Raw genomic sequence first — 27276 nt, forward strand, 5'->3', positions numbered from 1 at the left:
TAAATGTGTGTTTAATGTGTGTGACAGACCGATCGACCCTTCCTCTTTACTACTAGTTACAGCAGCAAATAAACATCAGCGAACATCAGAAGGAAATGATGAAAGATCCAGAACAACTTCCTGAAATCACTCATGTCTCATGTAATCCATCAATCAGTGTTTCGACCGTGGATATAATGTCACGTAACGCTATATTTACCTCAGAAAAGACATTCAATGACCATAAACTAAGTTAACTAGAAAAATAACTCTAGAGGAGCATGTTGATTAGTATACGCACTATATTTTTACTCAACCTGTTCTTCAATGTTACATTTATGTTTGAATAAATCCTTCATGAAAACAAGTTTATGGCATTTAAATGCTTATGTATTATCAGAATTATGGCATTACAAAGTTATTTAACCTGTAATAACCTAGTAATAGGTGGATTTACCTCCCTGTATAGTTTACAGCATTATAGCATTATATTTTTTTTTTGCTGGAGGAAAAATGTACATAAATCCGAATAAATCCATATCGAATCGAGATCAGAATTGCAAGCTTGTGAATTGAAATCGAACCGTGTCAATCAATCCCCAGCCCTGCTAATATTGTTATAAATGAATCTGCCAATAAACAGGTGGATTTTGCACAGCTGTGCAAATAATCAGTGTGATTATCTGTGAAACATCTAATGAGCTGCCTACATAGACAGAGATGCTAGTGTATGATGCCCTAGAACGGGTCCACGAGACTGTGTTTAGGGTGCACGATGATGCCCTATATAGGGAGCACGACATGATTGAGACACGACCACAGAGGGCCAATAGCTTAGCAAGAGTAACTCCTGCTTTATAACAATAGAAGACAGACAGATAATCTTCATATGTGTCATTACACCCCACAGAATCACCTCTACAATCCTCCATTAGCATTTATCAGCGGAAAACACAAGCACAAACACCTGCCTCAAGACAAAATTCATTGTTTCGTTTACAAATGAGCGTCTGAGGCTAACGATAAAACAACACCCAGCGATCAAAACCACTCAGATATACAACTTGAAGATCGTGTTAAACGACTCAAAGCGCAAAAAATACACACAAGATGTGATTTTGATTCCTAAACCGAAAGTGTGATGAAGAATCGCTTCATTCGGGCTCATCATGCTAACATTAGCCGCTTAGCAACACCTGCATCGTGAGAAAATGATGCTGCGCTTCAATACAACAGCGTTTTCATCGCGTTTCCACGTCATTAAACACATATTTATCAATTAGCACTATTCAGACGCCGACAGATGTCGTTCGCTCCTCGGGTTTCAATACATAAAGCAGATGAGGAGCGAAACATCTGGACGCGCCGCATCAATAGAAACGGAATAAACCGTCAGAGAATAAAACGACAGCCGTAAAAGCTCCACAAACAACACGAGCTCAGGAGATTTACTCCGGTATGCAAACAGAAACACAAAGCCACAACCATCACGCGAGCGGTTAGACAGTGAACACACTTTGGAAACGAGATGTTAATATTGAAATATTCACCTGGACTGGTGTGGATGAGGATGAGGATGAGAGGAAGGTGGTGTAAGGATGGAGAGAGGAGAGGAGGAGGTTGTTGTTGTTATTGTTGGTGGGTTACAGTCGCCAGGACTACGGTGACTATGGCGCTGCAACTCGGGGCAACGGTTGCTATAAAGCTCGCCGCGTAAACTAACTTGACGCTGCGGAAAGAGGCGGAGCTTGTATATAAAGCTCAGTGCGCAACCAAACGTGACGTTCAGTGAAGGGGCGGGGCTTGTGGTGATGGGAGGGGAGGAGTCCGCGCGCGCGACTCTCTTTGTGGCCTCTTGTTTTTGAAATAATTTGCGGCTGATTTATTATTGATTAAAGTACTGAGGAAATAATTATCATAAAAGGGCTGAAACTGGCGAATGCAAGTATGTATTGCAAAATAAATGATTATCGTGGGCTGTGTGTAAACCACCAATAGGAGGCGCCCAACGATGAGTGGGCGGGGCTTTTGAAAGCAGGTCTGGTTGAGACGTTGAGATGAGAAAGAAGGGCGGGGCTTGTGCGTCAAACCAGAAACCACTTTCCCTTGTACTCAATAATCAGCCTCACTTTTGATGAATTCTGTTGAATAAAGTCAATCAGATTGAGATTATGACAATTTAGACCTGCATGTAGACCTGCCTTTTACTCCCTTGTATTTTTTTTTTTTTGCTTGAAGGAATACCTCAAGATTTTTGTAGTCAAAACCAGAGATATATTTTGCATGTACTCCTACTATGTGCACGAAAAACCTTTACAATTAATTGGATGAAGCCACACCCACCAAAAATGAGTCAATGGAGAGAAAAACGTATATATATTTACAAAATATTATCTATATACAAAAAAAAACATATTTTTTTTTTATTTTACTATTGTATAGTGTTTTATGTATTTTCTTTTATTTGGGCCACCAATTATTCGTTGTTGTAATTTGTTAAAATGTAAAAAAATAAATAGTTGAGTAACCCTCAAATTAAACCTTTTTACAACAAAGATTCTTTTTTTTTCTTGCAAAAACGTTTGTATACAGTGTTTTTCCAAGGAAAATCATTCAGTTTAATGTTAACAGATTGCTGAGATTAGAGCATGACAACAAAGTATTAAAGTAAAAGCAATGACATTCTGGAGGAATTTAAACATTTTATCCCCAGAATACACATCGATATGAACAAGGTTATGCAAACCTCAATGTTCAAAGTTGATTTTTCTTTTAGCAGATAACACTTTACAGACATATGCATACATATTTACATATCGGTATGGCTTTAAATCTGTGTTAAGTGCATTTTGTTGTTGGGGTATATTTATAGTTTTGCTTATTCACTGTACATTACAAAAAAAACTTTTATACCCTTTTAAAATACCAAAGCATGTCGTTTAGTGTTAGGAAACATGCTTTTTAAGCTAAACATTTGGCAAGAAATAAACTTGTCTGGTTTGAAATAAAACAACAGATATATGTTTGGAAATGAGCACAAATGATGAAGAAAGTGATGTTTTACGCACAGATAAAAACACATGCTCTGACATTTTTACAGTGTAAGTTTGGCTTAAATGTCCAGTTTCTCCCATGATTAAGTGTCCATGAGGAAAGTTCTTTAAACAGAGCGAGTGAGTTGTTTGGGTTGATGAGAGGAAACCTTCATCCTTCGGTAAAGACGCATGAGATCCGGCTCGAGCACCTCGGGATGTGAAGATAATTGTCCTCCAACAGGGAAGGCACCGGTTCTCCCAGAAACTCCTCCGGTCCGGTTTGGCAGTCGAACACTGTTGTCACAAACACACAATAATAGGCAACGTTTTTATTCAGAAAGTACATTAATTGACATTTTAAAAAAGGTTTCTAGTTTGCCTTGAATAGTCTTTGGCCCTTAAAGAGACCATATTATGCCCCTCTTGTTTTCAGGCTCTACTAGAACAGGTTTTCCTGCTTGAATGTTGATTATTCTCCTCATATTCTCCATTGTTGCGGCTCCTCTCTTCCCAGTCTGTCAGTAACGCTCTGTTTAGTTCCTGTCTCTATGAAGCCCCTCCTTCTGAAAAGCACACTGTGCTCTGATTGGTCGGCTGGAGCAGTGTGTTGTGATTGGTCGAGCGCTTCGAGTTTATATTAATCATTTAAATGAGGAAAATTGTGACGTGTTCGTTCCCAGAAGAAACTCAAGACTACAATGGAGGCGTTTCAGGAGTTCAGAAACACTGACACTGATATAGAGAGACTTTGTAACTTTGCAGAGCTTTTTCATGCTTAAAAACAGCAACATTAAAGTCCCCTGTAGTCAATCATTTTACTCAGAACTTATGAGTAATTACAATGTAACTACATCACCTTAAAATAAAGTGTAACCTACTATAACAGCATTTGCATTTGTCAAACAGTGCTTTCAAAACACATTTCATATATTTAAAGTCCCCCTGTAGTCATTAATTTTATCGCTTAAAACTCATCTTTGATCACCATGATTACATATTTAAAAGTTTCTTCCTTGAACAAAAATCCTCATGCCTTAAAATATCTTGAATGTAACTCGACACCCTCGCCTCATTTAGTATGCGCGGTTCTATGAATATGCAAATGAGCCCCGCCTCCACTCCCTCACTCAGCTCAGAGATCCACTGGTTGACGATCACACGCTGATCTGATTGGTTACAAGGTAGTTTGTGACGTCAGAAACACCAGCGATTTCAAAGCGTGTTTTTGAGACTGTCTTTGGTTCACTGCAGTTTTAAGGAGGAAATACTCAGCAATGGTGTCGACTTATGAACTTACACATGGTGTGTCTTAAAGCACATTAAAAACACCACATAGACACATAAACTACATTAAAAGCTGGATTTTCTTTAAACACATGAAAGATGAACATGTAAACTTTAAATAATAAGTTAGATTCTGCAGTGCGTGTCATGATGCTTTACAGTATTCATGTGTGTTTTTACCAGTGATGGTTCTGTGGACGAGGTCGAGCTCGGGCTGAGACGCGTCTGAGGAGCCCAGATGTTCCTCAAACATGGGCATCTGCATCATGGAAAAGGAAGAAATCTGCTTGTTCTCCTGCGGTGAGTCAGTGTATGAGAACACGGTGCGGGCGTCACCAGAGAAACCTGAGTGTTAATGAAAAAACATTACTCACAACATCCAAAACTGAACTATTATGTCCTTAATTTAAGATTGCATGCAGAATGAATGATATTTCCTCATTTGAGCTTGGAAAAAGTCCTAAAATCTGTACGCTGAGATTTGTACATGCATTAGATGGATCTATTTTTGCCTCGGCCTGACAGACATCTGCCATCTGTTGCTCTAAGAGCGGAAGGACAAGTTTGTGAATCATTCAGTGCCGATCGGTCCGTTCTCCGCTTACGGTCACGTCTTAAATATGCATTCTGCGTCTGCTTACTGCACATATGGCTTATATGTAAATGAGTTTATATTTAGTGTCAGACGCCACACGGATCTGCCACCTGCACTATTAATACAAATAAAAACTGAAATGGTGATATGGCTGCGTATATGCGCTGCGTGTTTCAGGCACGGGGTTCATTTACACGTGAGCAACGGGGGGTTGCAGCGTCTCCATCTGCATCTGCTTTGAGTTTGAGTCGCTTTAATGTGCATTTGGGAAAGAAAACATACATCAAACATCTTTGCATACTTGTAGTGAGGAGTTTTTTGACAAATATGAAGCATAACTGTCACCCCCCTTTTTGAGAATAGACGTGAAAATGCAATATCCAAACTTAAATGGTTGTAATTCAAGAATGCTTTGGAATATAGACCTATTTTTGGTCTTGTTTTATAGAAGACACTCAGCAGATTATTGACTGAAATGAAAGATTAAAAAAATGAAAGTATGAAAAAGTTATGGAAGTTTAGATTTACTGTAAATCAAATGTACTGTACTGAACATTTTATATTTTAGATATTATATATATTTTACAAAATAATTTTTACTATAAAACTACTATAAAATCAAAGCCATATATCTAACCAAGCTGTGTTCCAAATTTGAAGTTGATATCACAAAAAATGTAGTTCCTATGAGTTTTTGTTTATACGCTGTACCAAAAATATGTAACCTACATTCCACTGAATTCTTTTGATGCATTTTCCTGTAACAAGTTAATATATTTCTGTCCAAGTATCACTTCTGTCACAAAATAGTCACCAAATACGGAACCTTGAGCCTCAGACCTTTCCGACGACATGTGTTTTGTCAAGATTAGAAAAGGTTTTAAATAATAAAGTAGTTAAAAAAAAAGTTGTAATATGAAACCTGACGACGCCCACTAGGGGAGGAGCCAGCTAAAATAATTTAAAGTACCGTTTCTATGGTAACGCAATGTCCAATTTCAAAACGGGTTTCACAGGATGAATTTTGAGTTCGTAAGCTTTCGAATGATAACTAATTTATGATGATTATTAAAATATGTGATACAAAAAAAGGCAATAAAAAAAGAGCGCCAAGCTAGTGGTTTATGATGGTGTGGTTTACGTTAAATGAAAGTTATTATTATTTTTATGTTATAAAACTAGTTATTATTATTACAATCTTTCTTAAATACTCAATTTTTCTTTTACAGTGAAAAATTACAATAGAAATATATATAATAAATTTTAATATTTGTATTTTAAAAACAAATTATAATTGTGTAGCCCTGCAAATAAACACAGCAAACCTTCAAGTTTAAAATAAAGTGATTCAGAGTGGAGGAAAAAACGTCAGATTAATTTATTAATGAAGTTGTGTGAGCAACACGAGTCATGCGTGTCCGTCCGAGCACGTGTGGTTAAAGGTGCAGTGAGCGATCTCTGAGAAACGCTGTTGATATTTGAAATCACCAACACAAACACGCCCCTACCTAAGAGGGCCACACCCCTATTTTTATAGCTCCGCCCCCAAATCCACTAACACACTCTGCAACACAGGCACCTCCCCCTCATGAGTGGACACGCCCCTTACTGCTGATTGGCTACAAGTGCTTTTTGTGCTCTATCCGATCCACTTTCAACAGCGTTTCTCAGAAATCGCTCACTGCACCTTTAAGGTGTTTAAATGTCTGTTTATTGCAATTAAAATCGGTGTACGCCTCATTAATACAATTATGGGTTTACTTGCAATGGTTTTATCCAAGGATTATGTTAGCATAAGGTAAATTAATTGCAATATTGCCAAAAGCCCATTATAATTGCATTATGAGTGTGCATGTAAGTGTTGTTTCCTCATGTATGAAATAAACTAAAGAAAAGCGGGGACGTACTGTCCTGAAGCGCAGGCTGGGATGTTCTGGGATGGTTGGAGTATCTGGGCAGGTTGTGAGTGTTTTGGGTCAGACTGTGATGAGGTGATGAAGACGACACTTGCTGTGACACAGGAACCCTACACCTGAGAAACCACACCGTTTCACAATAATCAGTCATATACAGTATGTGCATTTTAAAGACAAAAATCATTTACTCATCCTCATGTTGTTCCAAACATTTTCATATAATGAAACTGTTTATCCAGTTGCCAGGACAAGTGCACTGACCTCTAACCCTACTGTTATGATATGCAAAAACTCAAAGAGAGATGATTTTACAAACATATGCATAAATATTTACATATCCGTAAATATTTACATATCCGTAAATATTTAATCCCTGATAACTGATTTTGTTGCCACAGTTTTACTCATAGTTTTGCTCATCTATGAACTATTTACATACAGTGGCCCCAAAAAACATTTGTAACCTAGTAACTTTTAAAATATCAAAGCATGTATCATTTATGCACAAAGATGCTTTTTACCTAAACATTTGGAAGTTTGTCTGGTTTAAAGGGGTCATGTGATGCTATTTTAAAACTTAATTATTTTGATTATTAAATGTGATAAAATAGTTTTTTTAATGTTAAAAAAACACACATACTGTACATTGTTGCAGCACCTCTATTCCCCGTCTGTCTGAAACGCACTGATTTCTACAAAGCCCCGCCTCTTGTAAAGCTCCGAGTGCTCTGATTGGCCAGCTGACCCAGTGCGCTGTGATTGGCCGAACACCTCCAGCGTGTAACTATAATCGTGAGCTTCTAAAGCAGTTTAATCACAGTTAATAATGTTGTCGGTTTTATGCGGATGATCAACCGGAACGAACTTTACAAGCAGAACGTTTCACAGTGGCAAGCTTTTATTCTGCAACTCTTACATGTTCCAGATACAACGTTAAAAGTTGAATTTGTCCTGAAGTGACTACATTAAAAAGTGTATTTATTTAGGTGTGTATAGCTGGATTTTTATTTTTATTACGCGCTAAAAGCAACAGAAAACATTAAAAAGCATCATATGACCCCAAGTTTTAAAGTCCCCCTGTGGTGTAAATCCAGCTTTTAATGTTGTTTATGTGTCTATGTGGTGTTTTTAATCTGCTTTAAGACAAAGCATGTGTAAGTTCATAAGTCGACACCATTGCTGAGTATTTCCTCCTTAAAACTGCAGTGAACCAAAGACAGTCTCAAAAACACGCTTTGAAATCGCTGGTGTTTCTGACGTCACAAACTACCTTGTAACCAATCAGATCAACGTGTGATCGTCAACCAGTGGATCTCTGAGCTGAGTGAGGGAGTGGAGGCGGGGCTCATTTGCATATTCATAGAACCGCGCATACTAAATGAGGCGAGGGTGTCGAGTTACATTCAAGATATTTTAAGGCATGAAAGGGAAAAATATTTAAATATGTAATTTTGGTGATCAAAGATGAGTTTTAAGGGATACAATTTCAAAGCGTTTTCAAAGCATGTTTAACAAATGCACTGACCCCACTGTTAAGATATTAGGTTACCCTTTACTTTAAAGTGACGAAGTTACATTGTAATTACTCAAATAAGTACAAATTAATAAACTACATGTACTCACTATAGAGTTACGGTTAGGGTTTGGTTTAGGGTTAGTTACTTGTAATTATGCATAATTTACTGTTATTACTATAGTAAGTAACATGTAACTACGTCACCTTAAAATAAAGCGTTACCTGCTATTTTTATGATGCTGACTCTTAGTTTCAAATCCAAGTGACATTTTCCCAGCAAATGCATCCAAAAAGCAGCATTGTGTTTTATCCTGGAAGTAAAACTACAGCGGCACAGGAACAGCGCGACTGCTTTTAATGGGAGTAAAATCTGGGAAAACCGAGGTCAGGGGTATTTCACAACTGATTTAGCCCAAAGTGAGGTAATTACGCCAATCCCACTGCATTGTAAATAACAATAATCAGATCAACCAGTGGATCTCTGAGCTGAGTGAGTGAGTGGAGGCGGGGATCATTTGCATATTCATAGAACCATGCATACTAAATGAGGCGAGGGTGTCGAGTTACATGCAAAAAAATGTCTTCATGCCTTAAAATATCTTGAAAGGAAAAAACTTTTCAATATGTCATCTTGGTGATCAAAGATGAGTTTTAAGGGATACAACTATTGACTACAGGGGGACTTTAATTATATAAAAAAAGTGTTTTTGAAAGCGCTGTAGTAAAATCTGGGAAAACAGAGGTCAGGGGTATTTCACAACTGATTTAGCCCAAAGTGAGGTAATTACGCCAATCCCACTGCATTGTGTAATTCACTTATTGAGTTCCTGGTGCTCTCCAGCACGGGCCCTCGAGACCAATGAGGCATAGCAGGTCTTGATCTCTCCAGACGATTGTCTCGCTTGGATCCCGCAATCATTGCTTGGACAATGTGCATCTGCGTCGAGAAAAGCAGAAAAGGTTCCTCTCTGTGCCTTTGAAGTGCAATGCGTGCCGTCCAAAAACATAAGCCTCTTCCCAAACTCTTTTGCCACAGTAGACGTGTAAAACACACAAAAGCGCAGTGGAGCCTTTCAGCAAAGAAAAGCCTGCTTTATTAGAGTCAGATTATTGCAACTATGAGCTCTCAGCCATAAAGCCATGACAACCGGCCACGCATTTATCGCAGATCAAGAGAAAATAAAAGCGCTGGAGCTTTTGAATCGGTCACTCCGCCAAGTGAAACTTGAAATGAATGTAAACTAGACAGTGATTCAGTGTGTGGCAAACTTTCTCGATTGAGCTTCGACCAAAAACATAGTGATAGGAAAAACACATACGGCATTATTAGACTCGATTCATCAGGCTTGAAAGGAGCGTCACAGACACTGGCGTATAGAAGTGATGCCAGATTCACGTCGCGGCTAACCTGTCTTTCACCCGCTCTGATCTCTGAGTGAATACAAGTGTACCTTCATTTTCTCCAGTCATAGATGCATGAACGGCCGTCTTTTCTCCTTTCTCATTTCTTTCAGACGTCAAGTGAACTTGCTAGCAATTTTAAACCCAGCAGGGACGTCGTGGAGGAACGAGGCTGTTCTCAGGGGAGCGAAAGCTCTCACACACACTCGTTTGTTTATCACAGGGATTGTGCACTCAAATACAACTCCCCCTGTAGTCAATCATTTTATCCCTTAAAACTCATCTTTGATCACCAAAATTACATATTTAAATGTTTTTCCTTGAACAAAATGTCTTCATGCCTTAAAATATCTTGAATGTAACTCGACACCCTCGCCTCATTTGGTATGCGTGGTTCTATGAATATGCAAATGAGCCCCGCCTCCACTCACTCACTCAGCTCAGAGATCCACTGGTTGACGATCACACGTTGATCTGATTGGATACAAGGTAGTTTGTGACGATTTCAAAGTGTGTTTTTGAGACTGTCTTTGGTTCACTGCAGTTTTAAGGCGAGACACTACAGGTGAATAGGGTAAAATTTTAAAATAATAGATATCACCATGAAACTTCCTCAGTTGATTACTTACACAAGTATATAAAAAAAATGTATTACAAGTTTTAGAAATTTGTATGTTTAATTATGCAAATTAGGCATTATCTCATTAAATATGCACGATTTTGCATATGTTTTCGGTAGATAGATCTGAACATATGATAAAGCCAGTTGCAAAATTCTTTTTTCATTTTATTTACACACAAGATGAAAAAAAAATTCAGAGGGATTTCAGGATATGCTTTCATAACCTAGGAAATCTTAAAAAATAGATTTTCGCCATATTTTTTTTAATTAAAATGTCACATAAATCAGGTCAGGAATGATTTATTAACAAATCCCTCTGAAAATATCTTCAGAATACTGCTAAGTGTATAACTGGAAGGTTTGGCGTACATAAGCTGAGATGTTTGTACTGGAGAACGACAAAACACTCATTTTGAGAAAACGGCAGTTAAAGAGTTAAATCGCTCTAAATGAGAAATCGTCGTTAGCTTTAAATCCCCCTTTGGACATTCACGATTGGTTACTGATAGAAAGGAAATGCCCATATTTGGGTTACATAGCGTTGTGCAGGAGACAGGATCTCAGGTGTGTCGCGCTGGAATGATAACTTCCTGGTAAATTCGGGAGAAACTTACTGCCGCAAGTAAACAAAATGTAATAAAATAAACATCTTAATGTATATTTTGAACGTTTTCTTTATAGCAGCTTGAAAGAACACATGTTGAAGGAGTAAACTAGCCCAACATCTCAAAACTGACCACTGCATGAAGAATCTATGTTTCCGCCTCTCGTGTCTCGCCTTAAGGAGAAAATACTCAGCAAATGTTTCCCTCAGAATTGTGTCACGTGACAGAAGTTAAATGTTGTCTGGTGTTCTCTGGAGATTGATGTAGTTTTCGTACCTGTTGTTCCCGTGTAAAGGAGGCAGTGGACGAGTCTGTGTTGGGCCGGGCTGGTTTAGGGCGAACACTTGAAGACAAAAAAGAAAATCATCATTACTTTACGGTAAAACGACGGTAAGATTCGTTGCCAATAGCCGTCACTGGACTGAAATATCAAAATGAGTCTGAAAGCTTTTTAGGGCCGAAGCATCTCTGCATTACACTGCTGATTTCCCACTATTTTTCTGTGTGAACATGCGCTAGAGAGACACACACGTCGTGAGTTTAAAGTCAAGTCAAAAGTCCAAGTTTATTTATAAAAGTGTTTATCAGAGTGCTATATCACATATCAGTGATGGAAACAATCTACAGCACAGAAGAAAACAATAAGACACGATAAAAAAGCAACTCTCACACAGCGCCAAATGCCAGACTATAAAAATGATTGGAAAAGTATTTGTGCACCAAAAATAGGACACACATATGTCAATGGAAAACATTTATTTTAAGGAATGAATGTAAGCTGGCGTTGGGGAAGCGCTAACAAGACTAGAAATAGAGGTTTGTTTCTGTGTGTTTCGTTTTATTCTTGTTTCTGTTCTTTATATTACATGCAAAAAACACACTTATATGTAAAGCATTGTTAATGCATCAGTTATGCCTTGTAATGCACTTTATAATGCATTATATGATCTTATGAATAATTGTAACAACAGTATATTATCTATTCATTGATCTAGATTCTAGCCATTAGAAAATATAATGCATTAAAACACGACAAAACCAATTTCAGATATAACAAGAAATCTGCAAATAGTATAATGCATTTTAACTTTAGTTATAATTAATTATGAAAAGATTTAATGTGCATAAAATAAGCTTTATAATGCATTATCCATAGAGGCTTTAAATGTTACTGAAAAAAGTAATAGAAATAAAGGAGAAGAAATATGCAAGTTAAAAGTTAAACTAAAAATGCATCTCTAGCAGTGTTATTTACCATCATTGAGATACTATTATAGTTTTTATTAATATTTTAGATATTTATTATTTTTATATATTTTCTGATTTCATTTGAAATTCTAGTTAAAGCTTTTTTTTAAATATGTCTATATGGTTTTTTAGTACATGAAGTTAAACTGTTAAACTAAATGAAACTGAGAAATGTTGCCTTGGCAACGAGCTGAAATAATATGCTTTTTATATTTTATTTTATTTGATTTCAAGCATCAAAAATGTTTGTGTAGTGAGTTCTGTAAGGGACTCTTCCTTGAACACACGACTCTGTGAAGTGTTTCATACCGGTGTAGAGATCCTCAGTGGGGGACTGGTGCTTGGTCTCAATCAGGTCCCGTGGCGAGAGGCTGTGGTGCAGCGGCTGAACGGTCAAACACTCGGCGAGCCCGTCCTGACTGCGTCTCAGCTACATCACACACACAAACACACACACACACACACACACACACTCATGCATGAGACTTTCTCTCAACATCAAACACTTTCACACTTTTGTTTCTGCGGGATTTTATCCATGACAGACTGGCTGGACTGGGAAAAGTGGCCGTTGTGCACCAGTGTGGAGCCAGAACTGAACGCGAGTTTGCTAAAACCTATTACCTATAAACGCTGTTTTACAGGAGGGGAGCAAGTGCTGTTTTTGAGGACAGATTATTAAGAATAACATCTGGAATTATGTGCACTTTGAATAACAACATCTGGAATAACGTGCACTTCAAATAACAACATCTGGAATAATGTGCACTTTGAATAACAACATCTGGAATTATGTGCACTTTGAATAAGAACATCTGGAATAATGTGGACTTCGAATAACAACATCTGGAATTATGTGCACTTCGAATAACAACATCTGGAATTATGTGCACTTCGAATAACAACATCTGGAATTATGTGCACTTCGAATAACAACATCTGGAATAATGTGCACTTTGAATAAGAACATCTGGAATAATGTGGACTTCGAATAACAACATCTGGAATTATGTGCACTTCGAATAACAACATCTGGAATTATGTGCACTTCGAATAACAACATCTGGAATTATGTGCACTTCGAATAACAACATCTGGAATTATGTGCACTTTGAATAACAACATCTGGAATAATGTGCACTTTTAATAACAACATCTGGAATAATGTGGACTTCGAATAACAACATCTGGAATAATGTGCACTTTGATCACATCTGGAATACTGTGCACTTTTAATAACAACATCTGGAATTATGTGCACTTTGCATAACATCATATGTTACATCATAACATTCCGGAAGTTGTTATGCGAAGTGCACAGTATTCCAGATGTTATCAAAGTGCACATTATTCCAGATGTTATTCAAAGTGCACGTTATTCCAGATGTTATTCAAAGTGCACGTTATTCCAGATGTTATTCAAAGTGCACGTTATTCCAGATGTTATTCAAAGTGCACGTTATTCCAGATGTTATTCAAAGTGCACGTTATTCCAGATGTTATTCAAAGTGCACGTTATTCCAGATGTTATTCAAAGTGCACGTTATTCCAAATGTTATCAAAGTGCACGTTATTCCAGATGTTATTCAAAGTGCACGTTATTCCAGATGTTATTCAAAGTGCACGTTATTCCAAATGTTATCAAAGTGCACAGTATTCCAGATGTTATTCAAAGTGCACAGTATTCCAGATGTTATTCAAAGTGCACAGTATTCCAGATGTTATCAAAAGTGCACGTTATTCCAGATGTTATTCAAAGTGCACGTTATTCCAGATGTTATTCAAAGTGCACGTTATTCCAAATGTTATCAAAGTGCACAGTATTCCAGATGTTATTCAAAGTGCACATTATTCCAAATGTTATTCAAAGTGCACAGTATTCCAGATGTTATCAAAAGTGCACGTTATTCCAGATGTTATCAAAAGTGCACGTTATTCCAGATGTTATCAAAAGTGCACGTTATTCCAGATGTTATTCAAAGTGCACAGTATTCCAGATGTTATCAAAAGTGCACGTTATTCCAGATGTTATTCAAAGTGCACGTTATTCCAGATGTTATTCAAAGTGCAGGTTATTCCAGATGTTATTCAAAGTGCACGTTATTCCAGATGTTATCAAAAGTGCACGTTATTCCAGATGTTATCAAAAGTGCACGTTATTCCAGATGTTATTCAAAGTGCACAGTATTCCAGATGTTATTAAAAGTGCACGTTATTCTAGATGATTCTAGATCAACATCTGTAATGTGCACTTCGAATAACATCTGGAATAACGTTCACAATAAGACCAAGAAAGTAAATTTGGATTTCACTGCGACTTAAAAGACTGCATTTACTTTCCAAATGTTATTAAAGCACATCGATAGATAAAGCCTTGGATAATTGGCGCATTATCTTTTGCCTAATTGAGCTGAATGTACAGTAATTAATCATAAGAATATGGTTTAATATCACAGCTTAAAATATCCCTGCGTTTGAAGCTCTGGACCTGCAGAACATCGTGATTATATTTAGTGTCTCTAATAATATTTTCTGAGTAATTCTAATAATCATCGGTGAGAAAGCACTGGGTGTATTCAGACAGGACAGATCCTCTATAAGCAGTTTGACCAGTTTCTTCTATTTTTCTATTTTTCCTCTCCCAGAAACCGTGTGCTTGAGGAATCTGTATCTATGGTGACGTGACCTTTATTTTGTTCCTCTGTGATAATGAACGGCTCCTACACAACAAGTTACCAGTTCAGAGACTTAGTTATCAACGGACTTCTTGACAAATCTTGCACATTTCGTCTCAAACACACAGTGTTCTACATTATAAGACAATGGTTGCATGATGTACAATCCTCTTCTGAGCGAATAACTGGATAATTCACACAAAAATACAAATTCTGTTGTTATTTACTCGCCTTCCAAATCTATATGCTTTAATATTTTGTGTGTGTGGAATACAAAATGATCATTTTAGAAGAATCTTCAATTGCCTTTGTTTACATAGAAAGAATTTAAAATGCCAAGAAGTGCAAAAAACACCATAAAATAGTTACAATTAAGATGTAAAATAATAACTAGCTTCCCCCAAGGCTGCATTTATTTGATCAAAAATACAGTAAAAACAGTGAAATATTAATCCGATGTAAATCAGCTGTTTTCTATGTGAATATACAGTAAAGTGTAATTTATTCCTGTGATCAAAGCTGAATTTTCAGCATCATTACTCCAGTCTTCAGTGTCACATGATCCTTCACAAATCACTCTAATATGATGATCTGATGCTCAAGAAACATTTATGATTATTATTAATGTTCAGATGTTTGTTAAAAATTGAGATGCATTTTAATTTTCAGGGGATGAATAGAAAGTTACAGCATTTATTTGAAATAGTGACTTTACTGTCACTTTTGACCAATTTAATGTGTGTTTTTTTGTTTCTGTTTTCAACATTTTCAACAATGATGCTGAAAATTCAGCTTTGCATCACAGGAATACATTACAAACTTGAAAACAGTTATTATAACGTGTAATAATATTTCACAGTTTTTACAGTATTTTTGATCAAATACTGTAAATGCAGCTTTGGTGAGCAGAAGAGACATCAAACATTTGTTTTTAAATGATTCTGAACGTTTGACCGGTCCCAGACAGCAACATAGTGTCGGCCCACATCCGGTACGTATCTCAGCGTCGGGTTTGTAATGGCATGAGGATGATGTACAGTTGTGATGACAGAAAGACTGGAGTCATGTGACATGTGCTGTTATGATGCTTGTACCTTTTTCCTGGCTTGTTGCTCCTTCAAGGAGTGAGATTTGACATGTTTGCGCAGAGAGCTGGGGTCCGTGTAGCGTTTACCACAACCCTGGATCTGACACGCGTAGGGCTTCTGCACACACACACACACACACACACACACACACACACACACACACAGAGAGAGAAACACACACACACACAGGTTTATTTTGCTATACTTGTGAGGACATTCCATAGGCGTAATGGTTATTATACTGTACAAACTGTATATTCTATCTTCTTATACTAACCCTACCCATCACCAGGGTTCCTGCAGGTTTCACCTTTTTAAGACATTTTAATACCATAAAGATTGAAATTTAAGACCTACACGACGCATTGCCAAAAAATATTCACATCAAAGAATTCATTTTATTTCAATGAATTCAGTAATTGAAAAAGCATTAACTTAATTTACAGATAAAGCAATCACATTAGTAACCTTCCAGACCCAACAACGCGTGTCAGAGAAAAGAACAGAATTAGATATTGTTATTTTTTTATAGAAAATTGTACTTTGCATATTATAGGCCTACTGTAAAAAAACACATAATTAGTTGATTTTAGTTGATCATAGTTGATCATAACTAGAGATGAAATGGCATGAATATTTCATTTAATTATTATAGTGCCAAAAATTACCACTGTTATCACAGAATCCTGTTCAAAAAGTACTAATACTACACAATGAAATCAATTCACCAAGTTTTATGTCGAAAAACAGCAAATAACAAATAAAATTAGCATCAATACGCACTAACATAAACATTAAAATAATACGATTAAAAATGATAGCCAGATTTTAAAAGTGTCTTGCAACATGTTATATACTAACATGTACAAGTTCAAATAAAGTTGACAAAAAAGGTTTTTATAAAAAGATAAACCTCACATATTTCAGACTTTAATTTATCTTTTTTGACTCATTCTTTTTATAAAAAATTATTTAGTGACATTTACAATACAGTTTAGCTTATCTTTTATTTTTAATAGTAAAATTCAGTCCGATTTTCCCGTGGCGTCTGTCGTTGCTATGCAACCATGCACTGCGCTCTCCATAATGACAAAGAAGTTTTAGTGGCTAATGGATTTCCACCGCCGAGAAACACTTGCTGTAGCTCTGTTACAAGATTGATTTATGGAGAAGAGAAAAACACCCGTAGTGTGTCTTCATGTCTTTTTTCATGTTGCTGCGCCTGGAAAATAACGAGCGCGTCGCTTCAATTATAAGCGCGCTTACCGCTTACCGCGCGCCTACATTTGAATGAACTTGAGCGCGAAAAAGACGCGATATGTGAACTGCCTCTTGGCGAGCGACTTAGATACTTTTTTGCTACTTTGTAATAACTTTCTGCGGCCAGCGTTTCTGGAAATGAACGAGGGTAAAATCTTTTTTAAGACCTGACTAAATGAAATTGAAGACCGCGGATGAAAATCTGGCTGTTTTTAAGACGTTTTAAGGCCTTAAATTTAAAGTTCAGAATTTAAGACTTTTTAAGACCCCGCGGGAACCCTGATCACACCCCCCCCCCCCATCACACACACTAACCCGACCCTTAAACCTTCCCATCACACACACACACACACACCCTAAACCTACCCATCACACACACACACACACACACACACACACACCCTAAACCTACCCATCACACACACACACACACACCCTAAACCTACCCATCACACACACACACACACACACACACACACACCCTAAACCTACCCATCACACACACACACACACACACACACACACACACACCCTAAACCTACCCATCACACACACACACACACACACACCCTAAACCTACCCATCACACACACACACACACACACACACACACACACACACACACACACACACACACACCCTAAACCTACCCATCACACATGCGCGCACACACCCCATCACACAAACACTAACCCGTCCCCTAAACCTACCCATCACACACACACGCACACACACACACACACACTAACCCGACCCCTGAACCTACCCATCACACACAAACTAACCCGACCCCTGAACCTACCCATCACACACACACACACACACACACTTACCCGACCCCTGAACCTACCCATCACACACACACACACACACACACACACACACACACACACACACACACACACTTACCCGACCCCTGAACCTACCCATCACACACACACACACACACACACACACACACACACACACCCTAAACCTACCCATCACACACACACACACACACACACACCCTAAACCTACCCATAACACATGCGCGCACACACCCCCATCACACAAACACTAACCCGTCCCCTAAACCTACCCATCACACACACACACACGCACGCACACACACACACTAACCCGACCCCTGAACCTACCCATCACACACACACACACACTTACCCGACCCCTGAACCTACCCATCACACACACACACACACACACACACACACTTACCCGACCCCTGAACCTACCCATCACACACACACACACACTTACCCGACCCCTGAACCTACCCATCACACACACACACACACACACACACCCTAAACCTACCCATCACACACACACACACACACACACACCCTAAACCTACCCATCACACACACACACACACACCCTAAACCTACCCATCACACACACACACACACACACACACTCACACACACACACACACACACACTCTCACACACACACACACACACACACACACACCAGTCCTCCTCCTCTTGTCTGCAGGTGTGTTGTGTGGGTGTGTTGAATATTCTTCTACACTGGGGAAGAGCATGTCTCTCCGCGGCTCCGAGGTGTTCTGGTGTTCTCACCGTGTCCACGTGCGTGCGCTGGTGTTTGGCGCGGTCGCTGGAGTTGCTGAAGGCTTTCTGGCAGCCGGGCTGCTGACACACGTAAGGTTTCTCGCCCGTGTGGCTCCTCAGGTGGATCTTCAGGTTCTCCAGGCGGGAGAACGCCTTCTGACAGCCCTCAAACTAACCAGAGGAACACACAGATCAGTCACAGGTTAGACGTGTTCTCTGAACTACACACAGCCTGACCAGAAGGGGTCAGTGTTTTCCTGCTCAAGTAACCCGTCTATGTCCCTCTCTTATTATTTTGATTATTATTCCTCTAATTATATTATTTTGTGCCATCTGTTAGATGAAGCCAACTACACTATTCTCTGTGCATATATTATTATGCATTGTTTAATAAGCTAATTAAAGCGTAGGAACAATAACAGGCAATGGTTGCATCTATTTCATCTCAGTATGAAGTATAAACTTAATAATGCGTCAGAGATTCACAGTTATAGTTTTCAGGAATGTGTCTAACGGTTTATCACTGCATCAAACGCTAGACTGCTCACTGTAATTAAATGACATCATGAACATTTTTGCAGTGGCTTCATCATCATCATCATCATCATCAAAAGAACAGCATTTATTTGAAATAGAATCTTTTGTAACATTATAAATGTATTTAATGTCACTTTTAATCAATTTAATGTGTCCTTGATGAATTTTTGGGGGGTTTTCAACAATGATGCTGAAAATTCAGCTATTCAATTATTATTATGCATTGTTAAATAAGCTAATTAAAATTAAGAAGAGTAGGATCAATAATAGTCGTTTGCATCTATTTCATCTCAGTATAAACTCAACAGTCACATTTAATAAGGCGTCACACACTGCAAAACATGCTTTTCTTACTTAGTATTTTTGTCCAAATGTCTAAAAATTCTTAAATCAAGATGCATTACTATATGAGTAAAATGTCATAAGATATGATGTCCTGTTTTCTGGGGGAATTCGTTAAAATGAAGTGAGTTGATGCTTCAAAAAAGCAAAATGATCTGCCAAAGGGGTCAGAAAAATAATGTTAATTCAAACAGAAACAAGATTATTTTTCTGACCCCATTGGCAGATCATTTTGCTTGTTTTAAGCAAAAACTCACTTAATTTTAATGAATTCCCCCAGAAAACAAGACTTAATATCTTATGGCATTGTACTACTTTAGTAAATGCATCTTGATTTAAGAAATGTTTGATATTTGGACTGGAAACCAGACAAAAATACTAAGTAAGAAAAGCATGTTTTGCAGTGCAGTTGCACAGTTAGTTATAGTTTAACGGTTCATCACGGCATCAAAAGCTTGACCGTTCACTGTAATTAAATGACATCATGAACATTTTTGCTTCATCTTGCAAGAATGTGACATTCCTGATCTTTGTCCTTTCGGATGTCCGGACACAGGAATGCCGGCGAATCACGGATGCCAGAAAGCACCGATGCGTGAACAAACGGCCTGACCTCATTTGTTTGGTTCAGAAATATGGTTTAGAAATAAATAATTACCTATCAGAAAATGACTTCAGCAATCGCTGGAATTCTTTGGCTCTGAGCTCATCTTATATAACAGGAACATAATGAAGGTGGACATTAATAGTGTTTCTGTCAGCATGTTTTGATTGCTTTATAATGAAGTGGTTATTTTAGTTGGAGATATTAATGCAATAGCAGTAGTAGGCGTTATTTAATCACGAGGCTTGAGCTGATCTTTACAAGAGTCAGTAATTTAATCTAAATATAAAGTTTGTTTTGTGAGAACAGAAAGATCTACTTCTGATTTGTCACTGATGAACAGGAATTCTTTTGGGATCGGGATTTATCGGGATTGTTTCTAAAGCAGCGGGAGGGAGTCACAGTCGTTGTGGCGTTTCTTCACGTACGTGGACTGTCATTTTTGCAAAATCCTTTCTTACTAATCCTTTTTTTTATTGTCCAGAAAGCTCACTTTATTTCATTTTGATAATATTTTTTTATTTTATTTTTTTTTTACCTTTAAATTACTAGATTTGATCAATAAATAATAAATAAATAGCATATTCCTCACATTCTTTCAACTTAAATTCAAAATAACTTTTTAATTCAGCTCTAAGTATCTTACATTGGGTGTCTTTGTCGACCTCTTGAGGAAAATTAATAATATAACATGATATTTCATGACTCTAGATGTCCTTATAGCTCTATATGGAGCAAATGAGCTGTTCCTCTGGGTCCTAAAGTCAGTTTACTTCAGTGTGCATTCAGATACACATGTAGACATTATAAAATATTTATTTTGGTAATTTTTCTTGTAAGAATTTTGAGCATTTTTAGGGTTTTTTATGTGTACTGAAGCATTCCTCACATTCCATTCATTCCTAAGGGGGTCAAATTGACCTGAGACGGAAGGATTTGTTACTTTTTTAACAAATGTAAAACAAATGTATTTTTTTGTTTGTGTATTTGTGGTTCAAGTGTGATAAAAGTCCTAGGGTCTTGGACCCCTGTAATGAACACTCAATTTTTAAAACTAAAAAAAAAAAAAAAAGTTTTGGGTCAAAATGACCCGAGGGAAAGATGATTAGTTACTGGCAGCACGAAAATAAACTTCAGTGTATCCCACAGCATTTGAATGAATCCTCAAATCAAGCACGTTTTTATTTTCCTGACCCAGAGAGTGTCGGCCCAGATCCGGCCCACACCCGGTACATGTGGATTCCACTTGCGCGACCATAAAACAAGTGAAAAAACTCCCAGACTTGTCCATCCTGGTCTTATCCAGTCAGATCCTTGTTCCTACAGGCAGAAGACGACTAATCTGGGACCGTTTATCGTGAACCAGAAGCCATTAAGCTTCAACAGTCGTTGAAGTCAGAAGTAATAACTACTTAAAGAGCTAAACTACGCCTCAACTATCCCACCAGTCCTCTGGCTCACACACACCAGTCACAGAAAACAGCAGATCAATGAGCATTCAGATCAGGCCAGCTGGGGAACCTGTGTCTGTGCAGGACTTTCACAGACTTTATTTAATAAAGCTTGGCCGTTGTGAGAGAGCGAGTCCTGAATAGATGTCACCATGAGCCAGGGCTCGTGTGCCAGGGCTTTGGCATCACCCAGACAACTACAACTGCTTCATTATCATCTAAGGTTAGGAATAGCCAGAGAAGAATGTGTGTAGACAGGGTTTGGTATTTGAAGTGACAAATTATTGCATTTGCTCGTATGATATAAAATAATGTAAGGCCTTTATGTTTTTATGTGGGTTTTGAAGTGAAAGGTCGATCAGAATCATTGATTTTGGAGGAAATTGGAGAATGAAGGATCATTCACATGATCAAAACAAGCGAAACCAAGTGAAAGATGGATAGATAGACAGACAGACAGACAGACAGACAGACAGACAGATAGATAGAGATGGATAGATAGACAGACAGACAGACAGACAGACAGACAGACAGACAGATAGATAGACAGACAGACAGACAGACAGACAGATAGATAGATAGATAGAGATGGATAGATAGATAGACAGACAGACAGACAGACAGACCGATAGATAGATAGATAGAGATGGATTGATAGATAGATAGATAGATAGATAGATAGACAGACAGATAGATAGATAGAGATGGATAGATAGATAGATAGATAGATAGACAGACAGACAGACAGACAGACAGACAGACCGATAGATAGATAGATAGAGATGGATTGATAGATAGACAGACAGACAGACAGACAGACAGACAGATAGATAGATAGATAGATAGATAGAGATGGATAGATAGATAGATAGATAGATAGATAGATAGATAGATAGATAGATAGATAGATAGATAGATAGATAGATAGATAGATGGATCGATGGATAGATAGAGATAATAGATAGATAGATAGATAGACAGACAGACAGACAGATAGATAGATAGAGATGGATAGATAGATAGAAAGATAGATAGATAGATAGATAGATAGATAGATAGATAGATAGATAGATAGATAGATAGATAGATAGATAGACAGACAGACAGATGGATAGACAAAGATGGATAGATAGATTGATGGATGGATAGACAAAGATGGATAGATAGACATAGATGGATAGACATAGATGGATAAATAGATAGACAGACAGAGATGATAGGTATAGATAGATAGATAGATGGATCGATGGATAGATAGAGATAATAGATAGATAGACAGACAGGAAGATGGATGGATAGATAGATAGATAGATAGATAGATAGATAGATAGACATAGATGGATAGACATAGACGGATAGACATAGACGGATAGACATAAATGGATAGATAGATAGACATATAGATAGATAGATAGATAGACAGATGGATAGACAGAGATGGACAGATAGATAGATAGATAGACAGAGATGATAGATAGATAGATAGACAGACAGATAGATAGATAGATAGATAGATAGATAGATAGATAGATAGATAGATAGATAGATAGATAGATAGATAGATAGATGGATCGATGGATAGATAGAGATAATAGATAGATAGACAGACAGGAAGATGGATGGATAGATAGATAGATAGATAGAGAGATAGAGAGATAGATGGATAGACATAGACGGATAGACATAGATGGATAGACATAAATGGATAGATAGATAGACATAGATAGATAGATAGATAGATAGACATAGATGGATAGACATAAATGGATAGATAGATAGATAGATAGATAGATAGATAGATAGATAGACAGACAGACAGATGGATAGACAAAGATGGATAGATAGATTGATGGATGGATAGACAAAGATGGATAGATAGACATAGATGGATAGACATAGATGGATAAATAGATAGACAGACAGAGATGATAGGTATAGATAGATAGATAGATGGATCGATGGATAGATAGAGATAATAGATAGATAGACAGACAGGAAGATGGATGGATAGATAGATAGATAGATAGATAGATAGATAGACATAGATGGATAGACATAGACGGATAGACATAGACGGATAGACATAAATGGATAGATAGATAGACATATAGATAGATAGATAGATAGACAGATGGATAGACAGAGATGGACAGATAGATAGATAGATAGACAGAGATGATAGATAGATAGATAGACAGACAGATAGATAGATAGATAGATAGATAGATAGATAGATAGATAGATAGATAGATAGATAGATAGATAGATAGATAGATAGATAGATAGATGGATCGATGGATAGATAGAGATAATAGATAGATAGACAGACAGGAAGATGGATGGATAGATAGATAGATAGATAGAGAGATAGAGAGATAGATGGATAGACATAGACGGATAGACATAGATGGATAGACATAAATGGATAGATAGATAGACATAGATAGATAGATAGATAGATAGACATAGATGGATAGACATAAATGGATAGATAGATAGATAGATAGATAGATAGATAGATAGATAGATAGATAGATAGATAGATAGATAGATAGATGGACAGACAGATAGATAGATGGATAGACAGATAGATAGACAGACAGATAGACGGATAGATAGATAGATGGATAGATAGATAGATAGATAGATAGATAGATAGATAGATAGATAGATAGATAGATAGATAGATAGATAGATAGATAGATAGATAGATAGATAGATAGATAGATAGATAGATAGATAGATAGATTGGCATCACCCAGACAACTAAAACATTTTCATTATCATGTATTTGAGGTTAGGAAATGCCAGAGATTAATGTGTGTCGAAATGACAAATTACTGCATTCGCTCGAACGATAAAACAGAATGTAAGGCTTTTATGTTTTTATGTGGGTTTTGAACTGAAAGGTCGATCAAAATAATAAAGTTAACAAAGGAAATTGGAGGATGAAGGATCATTCACATGATCAAAACAAGTGGAACTCGCTGTACTTTAGATGTGACCGTCGTTTGAAGCTCTATTGTTTGAGATCGGAACTGTTAAACGGTAAAAAGCTTGTGATCCCATTTAGCATGAACAAAGACAAAGAGCATTTTCTTGAGAGGCAGATTAGCTTACAGCTGTTCAGAACCGCCACGATTCTTGGCAGATCAGATGTGACGATGATTGTATGAAGTGACTGAGAAAACAACAGTTTCAGGTTTGGCATCTTTACAATGAGCTAATCAGATTAAGAACAAACACAGCCAGAGGCTTCAAGCTAAAGTACACATACTCTTACAAAGAAGAAGTGCTGTACTAACATAGCACAGGGGTAGCATCATAATATACTAGCATTCTCAAAAAGAAGCTTTAGCATGGTAGCACATGCAAAAAAATATGATAGAAAGATAGACAGACAGATTAGATGGATAGACAGCATAATTAATGGATGGATGGATAGATAGACAGAGACAGAGAGATAGACAGATAGATAGATGGATAGAGATGGATAGATAGACAGAGAGATACTGTAGATAGATAGATAGACAGACAGACAGACAGACAGATAGATAAATAGATGGATAGACAGACAGACAGACAGACAGACAGACAGACAGACAGACAGACAGACAGATAGATAGATAGATAGATAGATAGATGGATAGATAGATAGACAGATAGATAGATGGATAGAGATGGATAGATAGACAGAGAGATACTGTAGATAGATAGATAGACAGACAGACAGACAGATAGATAAATAGATGGATAGATAGATAGATAGATAGATAGATAGACAGACATACAGACAGACAGATAGACAGATAGATAGATGGATGGATAGATAGACAGAGAGATACTGTAGATAGATAGATAGACAGACAGATAGATAGATAAATAGATGGATAGATAGATAGATAGACAGACAGACAGACAGACAGACAGACAGACAGACAGATAGACAGATAGATGGATAGAGATGGATAGATAGATAGACAGACAGACAGATAGACAGATAGATAGATGGATAGAGATGGATAGATAGACAGAGAGATACTGCAGATAGATAGATAGACAGACAGACAGACAGACAGACAGATAGATAAATAGATGGATAGATAGATAGATAGATAGACAGACAGACAGATAGACAGATAGATAGATGGATAGAGATGGATAGATAGACAGAGAGATACTGTAGATAGATAGATAGACAGACAGACAGACAGATAGATAAATAGATGGATAGATAGATAGATAGATAGATAGATAGATAGATAGATAGACAGACAGACAGACAGACAGACAGACAGACAGATAGATAGATAGATGGATAGATAGACAGAGAGATACTGTAGATAGATAGATAGACAGACAGATAGATAGATAAATAGATGGATAGATAGATAGATAGATAGATAGACAGACAGACAGACAGACAGACAGACAGACAGATAGATAGATGGATAGAGATGGATAGATAGACAGAGAGATACTGTAGATAGATAGACAGACAGACAGATAGATAAATAGATGGATAGATAGATAGATAGATAGATAGACAGACAGACAGACAGATAGATGGATAGAGATGGATAGATAGACAGAGAGATACTGTAGATAGATAGATAGATAGACAGACAGACAGACAGACAGACAGATAGATAAATAGATGGATAGATAGATAGATAGATAGACAGACAGACAGACAGACAGACAGACAGACAGATAGACAGATAGATAGATAGACAGATAGACAGATAGACAGATAGATAGAGAGATAGAGAGATAGATGGATAGACATAGACGGATAGACATAGATGGATAGACATAAATGGATAGATAAATAGACAGATAGATAGACAGATAGACAGATAGATAGACAGATAGATAGATAGATAGATAGATAGATAGATGGATAGAGATGGATAGATAGACAGAGAGATACTGTAGATAGATAGACAGATAGACAGATAGATAGATAGATAGACAGACAGATAAATAGATGGATAGAGATGGATAGATAGACAGAGAGATACTGTAGATAGACAGACAGACAGACAGACAGATAGATAGATAGATAGATCAGTGTGATTATCCTGCAGTGACTCTGAGTGTGTGTGTCAGTGTTTCAGTTCTCCAGAGCGTCCACAGAAAACAACACACACACACACACACACACACACACACACACACACTGTACACAGGAATGACTTTTAGTTTTGTCGTTTGCTTATGAACACTGGAAAACCATCCAACTGTTCCCGGTGTCATGGCAACTGCAACGGTTTTGGTAATGAGTAAGAGTGCGGAGCTAAAGGTTGACCACAGGTATGCGTGCGCTATTAATGATTGATAAACTCAGATCCGTGAAGGGAAATAAATATTTCACCTCTTACTAACACACTCCTGAAGACAATACACAATATCAGAGAAAACACAGAATAGTTGTCCTTCTCTACAGGGACTAGACAAGAGACTAGGTTGTGCCGCTCCTCTACCAGACGTGTTTCCACTAAGCATCACTGCTAGTATCGCTCGTGCTGTGATGATGTG

At 37.4% G+C, this 27276-nt stretch overlaps 2 protein-coding genes across 3 annotated transcripts in view; both read right to left on the reverse strand.

Annotated features, from left to right (window-relative positions):
- The window catches only part of rfx3 (regulatory factor X, 3 (influences HLA class II expression)), a 38701-nt gene extending 37022 nt beyond the window's left edge, over positions 1-1679 (reverse strand). For both annotated transcript variants that reach the window (XM_084400041.1, XM_084400040.1), the window contains exon 1: positions 1530-1679. The gene's annotated coding sequence lies outside the window, so the exon portion shown is untranslated. The remainder of the gene's footprint in view (positions 1-1529) is intronic.
- An 844-nt stretch (positions 1680-2523) lies between these two features.
- The window catches only part of glis3 (GLIS family zinc finger 3), a gene marked incomplete at its 5' end in the record, with an annotated part of 44525 nt that continues 19772 nt past the window's right edge, over positions 2524-27276 (reverse strand). The window contains 7 exons of the mRNA XM_084401140.1: positions 2524-3308; positions 4479-4643; positions 6801-6925; positions 11230-11296; positions 12511-12631; positions 15971-16081; positions 18811-18972. Coding sequence (XP_084257266.1) covers positions 3184-3308; positions 4479-4643; positions 6801-6925; positions 11230-11296; positions 12511-12631; positions 15971-16081; positions 18811-18972 — 876 coding nt within the window. The 3' untranslated portion in view covers positions 2524-3183. The remainder of the gene's footprint in view (positions 3309-4478; positions 4644-6800; positions 6926-11229; positions 11297-12510; positions 12632-15970; positions 16082-18810; positions 18973-27276) is intronic.

Source organism: Rutilus rutilus (assembly GCF_951802725.1).
Source record: "Rutilus rutilus genome assembly, chromosome: 25".
Lineage (NCBI taxonomy): Eukaryota > Metazoa > Chordata > Actinopteri > Cypriniformes > Leuciscidae > Rutilus > Rutilus rutilus.